General features: G+C 36.0%; 1 protein-coding gene across 1 annotated transcript; it reads left to right on the forward strand.

Annotated features, from left to right (window-relative positions):
• The first annotated feature begins 7,882 nt into the window (after positions 1-7,882).
• LOC127796001 (uncharacterized) lies at positions 7,883-13,658 on the forward strand. Its single transcript, XM_052328016.1, has 8 exons — positions 7,883-9,944; positions 10,072-10,170; positions 10,267-10,419; positions 11,200-11,363; positions 12,339-12,486; positions 12,607-12,729; positions 12,823-12,910; positions 13,172-13,658. Exons 1-8 carry the CDS (start codon positions 7,926-7,928, stop codon positions 13,336-13,338), a joined length of 2,961 nt encoding a protein of 986 aa, XP_052183976.1. The 5' UTR covers positions 7,883-7,925; the 3' UTR covers positions 13,339-13,658.
• The last annotated feature ends 143 nt before the right edge of the window (positions 13,659-13,801 follow it).

Genomic DNA, 13,801 nt, shown 5'->3' on the forward strand with positions numbered 1-13,801 from the left:
AAAAAAGAATTCTTCTATGTAGCCAGACAAATTGAAAAATAGACTTACAGAATTAAGGTTAAAAGATTAAAATACCTTAACTTATATTGCATTGGAAAAAATGCAATACAATATGAATGAGGATATTTTAGACTTTTAGCCCTCATTTTGTAAATCTGTTTGTCAACTTATTTGGCTATACGAAGAATTTTCCCAAGAAAAAGATATATACCCTAGCTCTTCTTCTTCTTTTTTGCTAAATTAAAAGCATTGAAACAAGTCAGTCTATCTTTAATTACAAACAACAGATTTTTGGAAATACAAACCAAATGGTTTAATATAAAATAGAAGGGAAAATAACAAAATTTACAACAATCCTTAATCCTAAATAATAAGAAAGACAACCAAAAGAATAATCCCCATTTTGAACCAACATTCGAACAGGTAAAACTCACATTTTGCTGGGGCGAGAGCTCACTTGTTGGATTTGTTGTTGTCTAGATTAGGGGTTGACAAACCAAGAGCAAAATAAAAAGGACAAATAAAATTAGTTTAAAGAACCCAATTAAAAATAAGAGAATGACGTAAAAGGACTGTAATTCGCAAAAAAAAAAAAAAAAAAGAAAGAAAGAAAGAAAAAAAGAAAAAATCCAACAAAGGCACTTCTAAACAGAGCAGTCCAAAACTTTAAAGAGAACAGGAACCCATTTCTCAGCCAACACAGCGAAAACTGCCCACAAAAGCTATGCTAATTAACTAAACAAGATGTTATTGTTCTATCACAAATGTTTAATAGAAACCAACAATTAGTAATGTAATAGTGATAATTTTGAAAATATATATTACTATGATAAATTATTTTATTTTCAAGGGAGCCAAAGAAGGGATGGAAAGCAGCAGGAGTGCATGTAATACCCGTGTTGATCTGTTCATAAATTCATGCAGATACATGCATGCATTTATATGTGCAGAGCTAATTAAGGGGCTTCTTCTCGTTCTGTGTTTATGCATGTGATCCCTTTATTAACCTGTTCTGTGATGGGTCGCTGATAATTGAAACTCGGAATTATTGATTTGGAGTACTGCACTACTACTTCCATTTTAACGTACTACAATTATTTAATGGCATATATTCTTTTCTAAGGCATTAATTGTTGCATCGATATACTTTCCCAGTTTTAATTCTCTTTGAAGTCCAAATACTTCTCCAAACAACTTCGAGGAATAATGACGTCTTGGGGTAGTATTTTTATTTCAGAGGACAAAGATTTAAACTCGGGACAAAGTTTTCAAGGCTAGCTAACTTTGAGGACGTTTTAACATTGAGTCAAGACGTACGTTACTACCTCTTTAGATTAACATCTAATATGGTACGGACAATCTGTTACAGCATATAATTTTACCAACTCTCGTGCATTAAGGACGCATGCAAGAGAGTCACCAGAATATATAATATTGCAGAATTCACAATTTTGTGAATACTAATCACTATGGCAATAATAATTGTATAAGTTTCAACCTAAAATATTGTGAAACTGAGGAAGAGCATATGTGCGTGTGTGAGTGAACAGAGAATGGCGCATACGGATTGACTGGGGCGAAGAAGATCGATACGCAGAATCTTGTTTCTTTCTGCAGATGCGATCAGATTTTTCAAAAAAAAAAAAAAAACAAAAAGAAAAAACAAAAACCAGAAAGGGTTGGTTGTTGCTTTGAATCTTTCAGATAAAACAAGCAGCAATTAATAAAAGCATGTTTTTCCTTGATCCTGCATATGCATTTGCTTGCCCTCTCCTTTTCTCTGAAGATCTTATCGCTTTCACTTTTGGTTGCAATTTCAGGCAGCAAACCCAGCAGAAACTGTAGCATTTCCAAGTGGCAAATATATTGGAACTCTCGTTGCTCCATAACTTTGCCCCATACATTCTTTCAATCTCAAATCTTACAATATCAATTAGCCACACCCCCATAAAAACGTAAACAAACAATTTTATTTATTCATTACAACACGTACTACTCATATCAACTTAATCAATTACTTCTTTTATATATTATGTATAGCAAGTTAGCAAAATGGTGGGCCGGATACCACACCATTAATCCATATATATTAATCCTTAAAAAGAAAATATTCCCTACAATTGTGAAGTGACATGTGTATTAACAACTTCAGTTAGCAACAAATTAAATTATGTTATAGCATGTAATTAAATAGCATAAAAGAACACTCTTTACATATACGTATACATGAGACTTTTATTTTGTACGTGAGTGTTGTGTTTATAATTAGTCTTATATATATATATATATTTGTTTTTTGTATTGTGCTTTCCAAAGATACTTTTCATGGCTCTATTCTTAGTACAAAGCAATCATCTTACTATTTGTAACAAGCTCATCTTCTTTAAGAAAAAATACTAATAATAATAATAGAAAAAATTTGATAAAAGACAAGGTAACAGGAGATGGAAGTATCACAGCAGAAGCATTATCTCAACTACAGCAGGCTTGCAGTACATGTCCTCCTCCTCCTCCTCCAATAATGTGCAAAAATGCACTGACTAGATATGGCCAACCTGACAAACCCACGACTTCAGGAATATATATCACATATAATATAAAATTATATATGAGAGAGAGAGAGAGAGAGAGAGAGAGAGAGAGAGAGACTGTAGTTATGAAAGGAAAACAAGCAGAGCTTCAGTGTGAAAGTGGAGGTCTTAATTAAAGAAGATGGAGAGAACATGAATGCATGTACTGATCAGCAACAAACTGCAATTTACTCGTAGATTTCTGTTCTGGTTTATGGTTTATGTTTTAGCCATTAATTGGGGGGGGTTCATGCAGTGGGCCGGAGCCCATAAGTTATGGCCCAACAGTGGGAGCAACCACAAAAATTAAGCTCATTTCTAACTGGCTATTTGGATATATATTCAAACAAATAAATATTTCACCATGCATGCCCCCAAGAATTCTATATCTGAATAGGAAGAAATTAATCCAACGGTTTTGTGTTTGCAGGTAACTGGTAATTAATTAGTTGTTTCCGAGCCTGCACTTGATCAGAAAGGGTTACCCTATTTAAAGAACATGGTTTTGGATTATTTTCCAGCAAGTCGATGCCACCAATGGCATCAAAAGCCGGTCGCTCAGGAGGGGCCACCTCCACTACTCTTTCATTGCTAAGCATAGAGCAGACCTCTGGCTTCATTTGCAGAAGATGATGTCTCGGTGTCTCGGCTATTGATGAATCCATCAACTCCAGGCTCCGTCCTTCTTTCCACAAATCCCATGCCTAGCAACATATATATATATATATATATATGACAAATGTGAATATAAATATGCGTGTGTGGTTTCCCCATTAATTAATCATGCAATTAATTAAGCAAACACAGGCCAATTTAATTTAGATATCAATGAAAATCAAGAGTTGATGAGTTAATTGCGCTACTTACATGTCCTGCCAGGTTCAGAGAACGATTAGCCTGATTATGCTTTTACCCCTGAGGATTTCTAGCATCATGACTCCAAAATATCAGATTTCTTGGAGAACATACCTCTCATTACATATTCGGGAGACGTGTTACTCTGCATGGGAGTGTGTATATATATATATATATCAATATGACTGAAGTTTTCAAGATCTTAATTTTATAATAACAAAATATATACATAAATCTTATGCATTAATTTAGAGGGTGTTTGGCTTACCAGTTTAACTGCTTATAAGCTATTGATTTAGTTTATAAGTTATGTAACTTAACTTTTAAAGTGTTTGGCAACCTCTAACAGCTTAAAAGCTAAAACACCAATCGTTTGAGAAAAGCTCTCACCCCTCGCTTTTTCAAAAACACTAGTAAGGACTTTTTGCGTTGATCGATTAATTAACTTATTTATCGTCAGACATTTCATATATTTACAATTTTTATCCCCTCTTCTCTCATCTTCTTTTCTGCATCTTCCATTGCAGCAACGCCACCTCCAACAAATTGGCCGTCACCTCCATCCTTGCACTGTAGCCGAATCTCCTCATTCATTGTGTCAATCTCCATCTCTTCCTTGCAGATCGATCGTTGCCTATCGTCGTCTTCTCCTTGCAGATCAGCCATCGCCCATCTCCTTGCAAATTGGTTGTTGCCCATTTCCTTGCGTCGATCGGCCTCTTCCTTTTGTCACCCATCTCCTCCTCCGTTGCCTCCTCTCATAGTCGTCGTCCATCTTCTTCACTATATATATATAACACATAATATATATTAACTTTAATAAAATATTGTACTAGTATATTTTTTTAATAATTATATATAATTTATTAACTGTTAAATTTTATCAATTAGACATTAATTTATAATTTATTTTTATTTAAAAGTAATATTTTTATATATTTTATTTATATTATTCAACAATATATCTATTTTCGTCTTTTTATTAAATCTGATAACTTATCAATTCTTTTAAACTAAACTTATAATTATTAATTAATAATTTAAAAATATATTTATTCGAATACTTTATCAACTTAAATATCAGTTTTTAAATTTTACATAACTTAAAAGCTGCATTGAAAAATGGTAAGCCAAACACCCCGTTAATCACTTAATATGTGGAGACCATTGGGTCCGTATTAGCTTGAGATTATTTCTCTGAGTGAAAACTCTGGCTGTCCCAAAATCAGATATTTTAGAATTCAAAGTTATCATCCAACAAAATGTTGCCAGGTCTTAGATCGCAATGGATGATTTGTAATTGTGAGTACTTGTGGAGGTACAACAGCCCTTGAGCAATTCCTTGGTGAGTAAGTAACAGTGACCCGATAGAAAGAAATCTAAGCTTTTGTTAGGCAAGTAATATTTGTATATTGGTATCGATCTCATCTCTCTCTCTCTCTCTATGTATATGCAACAACCCACAAACAAGTCTCTCACAAGATTAAGTTGGTGCAGATTGAAAATCAGGATCACCTCATCCTCCATTCCTTGTTTCGAACCTTAATTTCAGAAAGTCTTTTTACTGCAACTTCTTGCCTGCCCATTAATCAATTTTCCCATTCAGCTGCAAGTCTCAAACTTATTTGTCATCAAATCATCTCTTGAAATTATTTACATACCTTCTTCGCGAAACCAACATCTAATTCGTCAAAATAACTTCGCTTGTTATTTGAAATTCTTATATAGTTAATTACTCTATTTTAATTAGTTGTTTTGTTATATAATTGTTTCAAATTAAGCATTTTGAATTTGGATCCCAATGCGCCATAGATTTGAATTCAAGAAATAGAAGAATTTAAAAATATGTTTACCCATATGTAACCTAAAACAGTTTTAATTAACATTGTAAAAGTACAAGTAATTTTAGCTTTTAATTATTATTTTTAGATATGCATTATGCACAGCACGCACAAAGAAATTATGTAAACACTACTATCACTAATTACCTGATAAGCGCAGGTCCATACATATATATATATACATATAATGGACCTCGCTATTTGAATAGAATCGTTCCGGTAGAATTATTTTTTTTTTTGTCATTTCAATTATTGATGTTATGATAAGAATGTCATTTAATATTTTATTTACCAACAATACCCTTTCTATTTACAAGTCAAAATTTTATTCTCTCTCTTCCTTGTTAAATTTAAATTTTAGTCTTTCACTTGAATTAATGAATTTTTAGAATCTCAAGAGTCATAATGGTTTTAAATTCAAATTATTCTACTTTGCTTGAATTGATTGACGCACGAGATCATTAAAGACATCAAATAACAAAAATATCAGTAATGAAATCTGTCCAGTAATTCAAACAACCCCCAATTTCTAATGGAACTACATCTAAATGTAGTCCACCAAATACATACACAGCGGGCTGCATCTAACATGCAGTCCGCTGCGCTTGCTGCATGATGCAGCAGCGGGCTGCATCTAAGATGCAGTCCGCCCACATTGGGCGGACTTTAACACAGATGATTGTCATTATTTATTTTTATAACTAATTTTTTTCATTGTCATTATTCAATTTCATAACTCAAGTGTCATGATTGTTATTATTCATTTTCATAATTAATTTTTTTTGCTTTGAAAATGTGCAACTTTAATATATTGGGCAGTTGTTTTAAGCGGGAGTTTTAGACGAGTGAAGAGTTAGAATTTTTATAAGGTTAAAATTATCTTTCTGTTTTGTTTAATATAATTAAAATAGTATAAAACAAGTAGTAAATGTCTTTCTATCTGGATAGATTCTATCCAAATAGATTTATCCATATATAATTACCAGCTTCACCAAGCTTATTCTGCGCGCAGGAGAAGTAGTCGACAGCAATATGTGTATGGTAGAAAAACTGAGGAAAGGTATATATATGTTGCGTCCCTTCTTCCCAGTACGTACCCACACCTACTACCAGTAATAGTAAACCCGGTCGGTCGCCGCCTTTGTCTTTGTCTTTAAAGCCTTTATTATTTCTCCTTCTCGATCGGATCCATATCCACGTCAAATTAAGAAACACAAAGGCTCAGCACCAAATTAAAAGCTACTGGAACGCCGGCCGATGCCCAACCATATATATATGCACTTACTTGACATGCGTAACTATAATAACTTTACCCACTTGACAAGTTTTTAGTTGGCCAATTGCTCTCATTTTCATCTGGTTGAGTTGTATTATTATGAAACGTTGTATATATATTAATAATTAAAAACAAATAATATGAGTGTTTGATAAATAGGGTTCATTAATTAATCTCTGATGGGCTCCCATCCATAATGAGTGTTCGAAAAATTTGAAGTGCAATAGTAGTCCAACCAATATCTGAATCCTGATGGGCTCCGATCCATCCGATTCCGAGGATGGGTTAATCAATTCAGTTTCAGCCCATAATGATTTAATCAGCCATATATATCTATATATTATCTAATCAAATCAAATCAAATCAAACCAACCTCAATCAGTCCTGCCAAACTTATGATGATATATGTGTGATTCACACGACACGTGGCTTGTACAAGTGGGCCCTCTTACTTGACCAAACAGAAAAGTTGAGAGAGAATCTTTTTGGCTTTTTGTTGATTATCCCACGTACGTGTGCACGTAAGTTTCCCTCCAATTGACGTGGCAAATGCCAAACTTGAGGGTGAAGTTAAGCACATACATTCGTACATACATATATATTTGCCGCCCGCTTCTGTCGAAACTCTTTACCATCTTTTCTTTTGCCACGTTTATATATCATTTAGCCTCGTGGTCGTGGTTGTGCTCTTTCTTACTCAAAAGTTCTCTTGGAAGTATTTAAAATTGTCCCTTTTCAATGTTAATAAATAAATTAAAAAAAAAGTTATGTATTTATAAATTATTCTGAACTAATTATAGTCCGTTGGTTGGGATGGATTGAAATTAATTTGTTGTCCGTTCATTGTTCAAAATCGATTAGTTCCCATTTACGTACGGTACGGGGGACGTTGAGGATTGTGTTTCACTGCAGCTCACCAGCATATATATACCTTTGCAGATTGAATCCAGGTGTGTGTGACATTACTCATTAGGGTATAGCTGACTAACTTTGAAAAAAGAGGACAGAATATGCTGTGGAATATTATCATCATCATAATATTAAGAAGGAAGTCATTTAGGGTATACAATATCTTTCAGTAAAAAAAGATTTTATTTGAGTTTTATAGTGTCCAAATAGTGGTTTATGGTTTTATGAATTTGTTTAGTTTAAGTACTAAAAAGATATATTAAGGAGTAAACAAATCATAATTTATTTATGATATGCTGCTGTTCAAATTACACCGCGTAAAACCTAAATCAAACAAAATCAAAATCAGGATGAGTCATGTCTCCTCTGTAAAGCCCAAATAAATTGATAAACCGCCTCCCCACAACACAACTATATATATAATTCGCACCCTCACGCCTCTGCTGCTCTCTGCTCTCTGCTCTCTGTATCGCTATGAAAGCCCTTTTCTCTCTCGTTGAGGACGACCCCGCGGGCCAGATGAAGAAAATCAGTCTGTTGTGCAGTTTCAATGGCGCATTTAGGCCGCGCCCCCCTCCGTCAGGCGAGCTCCGGTACACTGGCGGCGACACTCGCATCATCGCCGTGGACCGGAACATCGGATTTTCGAGGCTGCGATCGAAGGTTTCGGAGTTCCTTGACAATGACGCCTCGTTCACGCTGAAATACAGACTCCCAGTCGAGGAGGACGAAGCGCCTCTGGTGCTGGTCGCCTGCGACGACGACGTCCGGTGCATGCTGGAGGAGTATGAGAGGCTCGAATCCCGGAGTAAGCTCACTAGGCTCTGGATCTTTGTGTGTCATCATGATGGATATGGTAGTTTTGATTATAGGAATTCGAATGTCGAGTCTGCAGTATTTCGGAAAAGCAAAAGTATTTGTTATGCGAATGGTGATGGGATTCGGGGTGGAAATTTGATTTCTAATTCAGGAGAATGTGAGTTTGGCGGTTATAATGTTGGGAATCTGGGAACTCGATCTTATGATGATTCATTGAGAAGAATGCTACTGAAGCAACAGCTTTTAGCCAAGCAATCGGTTCAAGAGAGTTTTGACATTAACCTCTATATGGCAAGTGTAAACCTGAAATATGATCAGCCATTTATAGACTTAAAATGTGAACCGCAAGGCCCTCTTCTGATCCATGAAGCCGCGGACCTGAATTTTGATGGTAACATCTGTAGGGCAAGCCATTTAGATTATGAATTTTGGAACACTCAGCTTCAAACAGATAACAGTTCGGGAAGTAGGCTGGATGGCACAAACAATGCGTCATGGTCTGCTAGCCGCAATTCGGTCAAGACTCGTCCTGCGCCTGTTTCTTGCTGCTGTCAATTGGTCGGAAGCACCAACCCTACAAGGTATTTGCGTGGGAGTGAGATGGAAAGGGGTGCTCTGTATGGTGGCATCCACACTTATCAATTTGCTGCAACTGATACGATAAGCCAGAGGACTTGTTCTTGTTCATGTTCTTGCCACATCCAGAACCATCAGTATAGTGTGACTGAGATTGGGAACCATCAGAATTTTAGATTGGAAGGAAGGCCCTGGATTCAAAAACTCTACCCTGGCTCAAGGTCAACTTTGAATATGTCAAAGAGGGGGCAGGCTATGAGGTTACGCTGTCCCAGCTTGGAAGGAAGTGGAAGGAGAATGGATTCTGTCCGAAACAATCAAGACTACTTGTGCGAGCAGCCTTATGGTAGTGAAGAAAACTTCTCTGACATGGGTGGCCCTGGGATTCCACACACACAAGCTCCAAATCCTAAGCAATATCATCTGCCTGTTGGTGCTTCATACACTGGCTTGCATAATCAATCTCTTCTTTCTACTAGTGTCAACAAGATTCCTTTGATAAGCAATAGGGCTATGGACATGCTGGAAAATCCGTTAACTGGTTACGCTGGTGACAAACATGAATCTCCCTGCACAAACATGCACAGAGTTCCCTTGAGTAGCCAACTAAGTCATGATTTCAAAAAGGCATCTCTGCTTATGAAGCTGACAGAACCTGTCAAAATCTCCATTTGTCCAAGTGATTTGGATTCCACAAAGGCAACAAAATTGGGTTGCAATGGTAAATTGTCTGGTAAGGAATCAGGAGTTAATTTACTCGGCAACCACCATAATAGTGCTTTTGGTATACAAGGTGCACTGGCTTCTTCCATGGATCTCACGTTGTGTAATATTGCCTTGTCTTCGTCCAATGAATTTGAATCCACCGTCCACTCCTCTCCCACTAACAAAGATGTTTCTGAAGCACTGCCAAAACCACAGTCAAAGACTTTAGAGCTAATGAATGAAGAAGAACATCTTAGTTCAGGTCCCCAAGTTGAGACCTCAAATGGTGTTGTATCTGATTCTATTTCTCAAAAGGTTTCCAAATTGAAAGTTGATGAGCTGAAAATAGGGATGCAGCGGGAGCATCCATCCAGTTTAAGTGTTGATGGAAAGGTATAGCCTAAATACAAATTTTTGTCCACTCTAACGGAAAAGAACAACGTTGTCTGTTATATCATTTGTTCACTGACAAAGCTCCACCCTCCAGTGCCTTGATTAGCTACTAGCTATTTTCTGGCAGGTTTCCTTTAAAGAGTCTCCTAAATGCTCCAAGGCAAATGGCAGTGCGCATGGTGAACTTGGTGCAATTTATACTCATCTAGCTTGTAGAGAGCTACAAGTAATTCTCAAACTTATGAATATATTATTCAATTACCTACGTTTGAGGTAAAAATTTATTGTTTTTGGATCTATTCTGAAGCCTTGTTGCTTGCAGGATATTAAGAATTGTGATCTAGAGTATGTCAAGGAACTGGGTTCAGGCACGTATGGAACTGTTCTCTACGGGAAATGGAAGGGCTCTGATGTTGCCATTAAAAAGTTCAAGCCCTCCTGCTTTGCTGAAGGTGCACCAGAATGTGAACGATTGGTAATTATGAACACTTTCTTGCAGTTAGGAATCTTTTTTTGATTAATTTTCATGGTGAAATGGTTTGTGATTCAGATACCTCAATATCTTATTGGTGTAACAAGTGGTGGGCTTTGTAGTACTTTAATTCTATTGTCAAGAAGAATGGTGTGTGATATTCTTTCTCATATCTGACATGTAGAAACGTAGACAGAGACATATCAATCATTATATACATATTTTGCATGTACCAGATAAGATATAACTACTATTTTGTTTCTTATTAGAAACACATTTACATTATAATAAAAGTAAGAAATTTTTCTTCACATTCTAATTATTAAGCATTAGTAAAAATCTTAACATCTACTGTAGAAAGGTCCATTCATAATCAAGTTGGTAAGTCCACATTGCTTAAAATATTGATGTTCAACTTTTTTAAGCATATAATGTTGTTATAATTTGTTAAAAGTGATGAACAAATATGTTGCTGCGAGCCCTCCAAAAGTATCCAGTTCTAAACAAGTTGAAACAAATGTATTATTATGATATCTGTGAATTAGTGTCCAAGGCATATTTGAAGTTGTCCAACTCGTGTTGGCTTCCAACATGGGTAGATTATGCTATGGAATGTTCTTAGAAGTGGCAGTACTCTTTTGGTAGGACAAGTGACCTTGTCTCTTAAGACCCACTTTAAAATATTTTTTCACCTCAAATCCTTTTTCTCTCAGTACTCACCAGTCTTAAATTAAGAAATACGTTGAGCATAATTCTCTGATTATTATTTTCACTTGCATGCAGGTTGCTGACTTCTGGAAGGAAGCTCGTATACTAGGACAGCTTCGTCATCCACGAATCGTGGTGTTATATGGAGTGGTTGCAGATGGACCTGTTACAAATTTGGCAACAGTGACAGAGTATATGGTGAACGGCTCCCTTAAACAAGTTTTGCAGAAAAAAGATAGGTATGACATTTTCCAACTTATGTTTGAGATATCTTTTAAAATTTATGTTCTTGAATGCATGATGTCTCTGTAGTTTATTTCATTTAATTGTGAACTTTGGTGTATGTGTTTATTCTAGTTATATTGTAATGCCAATCAAAAGGCATTAGAATTTCCAATTGCATTTCTTCTAATAAAGTTGACAGGTTTCTCTTGTTCAGTGTTCTATCTTGAAATCACCAGATTTATTTTAAAGGGCCTTGCTAGTGTACGAGACTCCCCGTTTTGCAAGGGTTGGGGGAATATCGTCTTTGTATATAGCTTTACCCTTGCTTTGCAGGAAAACAATTTCCACAACTCAAACCTGTGACCTTTTAATCACAAAGAGCAACCTTGTCCTCTCTACCAGGGCTTACCCTCTACCAGCTTTATACATTTTTATTAAAAAAAAAAAAAACTCTAATTGAGGTCATATGTAAAGAGACTTTTGAATTTCAAGTTGTGTTTCCTATTCTTAAGATTGAAGTCCATTAAAGCTTTGTCAAATATGAGTATGAGGGCTTTGTGTGGTGTGAGGTAGGAAATTGAATTGGGAGAAATGAGAAATTGAAAGAAAATGATCATACCTTTAATTTATTTGTTTATTTATCTATTGTTTGAATAGGGTTTTGAGTTCATGTAGAGTGATGTCTTGGAACAACACCAAGCATTCACATGTTTACAAAAGCTACTACTCAGTTATGGTCATTTGAATAAACAGGAGAGATACCAATCATTTGGTTACAGATAACAAGGGTGTATCATGTGGAGAACACAATTTTTTTCGTGTAAACAATTCAAATTAGGTGTAATGTTATGGTTTCTCCTTAATTAATTTGCAACTTAAGCTGTCAACAAGTATGTGCCTCATCTGTGGTGTCAGTTTCATGCATCCTACACTCAAGGGACACCATACAAGAGTTAGCTTTCACTGATACTGCTCCTATCAATTTGTAGAACTATTGACCGGCGAAAAAGGCTGATTATAGCCATGGATGTGGCTTTTGGAATGGAATATCTTCATGGGAAAAACATTGTCCATTTTGATTTGAAGTCTCATAACCTCCTAGTCAATATGAGGGATCCTCAACGACCAGTGTGCAAGGTACATTCAGAACTGTTTTCATAGTTAGTTTCTACATAATCATTGTTCTCACTGTCTTCCTCATAAATGCTCAATTTGTCACATAAAAATGTTTCACTTATTCATTTGGTTTCCTCCCAGATTGGTGACTTCGGTTTATCAAAAATTAAACAGAGGACAATGGTCTCTGGTGGACTTCGAGGAACTATACCATGGATGGCTCCAGAGCTATTTGATAGTGATAAAAACATGGTAACAGAGAAGGTAAACGTCCTTTTTGTATATCATGGCATATCTTATTTCTTATTTTTTGGGATTTGCTTCACTTTTAAAATTCCCCCCTTGCACAAGCTGCAGGTTGATGTGTACTCATTTGGAATAGTCATGTGGGAACTTCTGACTGGGGAAGAGCCTTATGGTAATAAGCGACCAGAGGAAATATTAGGTAATCTTACGAACTGAAAAACTAATTTCTAGTGGATATGCTTAGATTTTTGTTTGGTAGGAAATAGTTGGTATTAGTAGTTAGTTAATGCATATCGGGGCAACATCAATGTCACTTGCTTCTCTTGCCAATCACTGGAGTTCAAAAACATATTAAGCAAAAATCAAAGTCATTTATTTTTCTTTCCATACATTTGGCTTTTGGTCCTGCCGTGGCACGCAAGTATTATCATCGTCTGATATTTGGTTGCGATGTTTTCAGCTGGCATAATTAAAGGAGATTTGCGCCCTGAAATTCCCAGTTGGTGCGACCCGGCGTGGAGATCATTGATGGAGAGGTGTTGGTCATGTGATCCGAACTCTAGGCCAGCATTCTCAGAGGTTTCACAAGAACTGCGCGCCATGTCAGTGGCGATGAATATCAAGTGATGAATAAAGCTGGTTGGAACGGGTCTGCTGCGAAGATGAAGTCAGTCCTTCCTTTTGTGTAAATAAAATAGAAGATTAGGAGCAGGAAGAACAGGGCATTCTGAGACGTGAGAAATGTTATCCGTCCACCGTCTTGTCTGCTGTGAATATCTTTTGGCTGTTGTCACCTCTGTAATAGCAGCTAGTTTTGTAGTGGGTATAGAATGGTCTTCTGTTGCTAGTAAATACACACACAAAGGAGCAACCTTTTTCTTTGTATCAATTGGTTATCATGTTTACAAAATGGTAAAGGTAATTCATCTTTTGTTTTGATGCCCTTAGATCAACACGTGAGGAAAAATTCGATAGAGGCATCTATAACTATAAGCCAGTAAATGAGATAAGAGAAAATTTTTTAGAGTTGTTTGCTTCTATGAATTTGGTGTCTTCCTCCATAATAATTGTTATTATATTAAACTATTTA

Source organism: Diospyros lotus, chromosome 2 (genome assembly GCF_014633365.1).
Source record: "Diospyros lotus cultivar Yz01 chromosome 2, ASM1463336v1, whole genome shotgun sequence".
NCBI lineage: Eukaryota > Viridiplantae > Streptophyta > Magnoliopsida > Ericales > Ebenaceae > Diospyros > Diospyros lotus.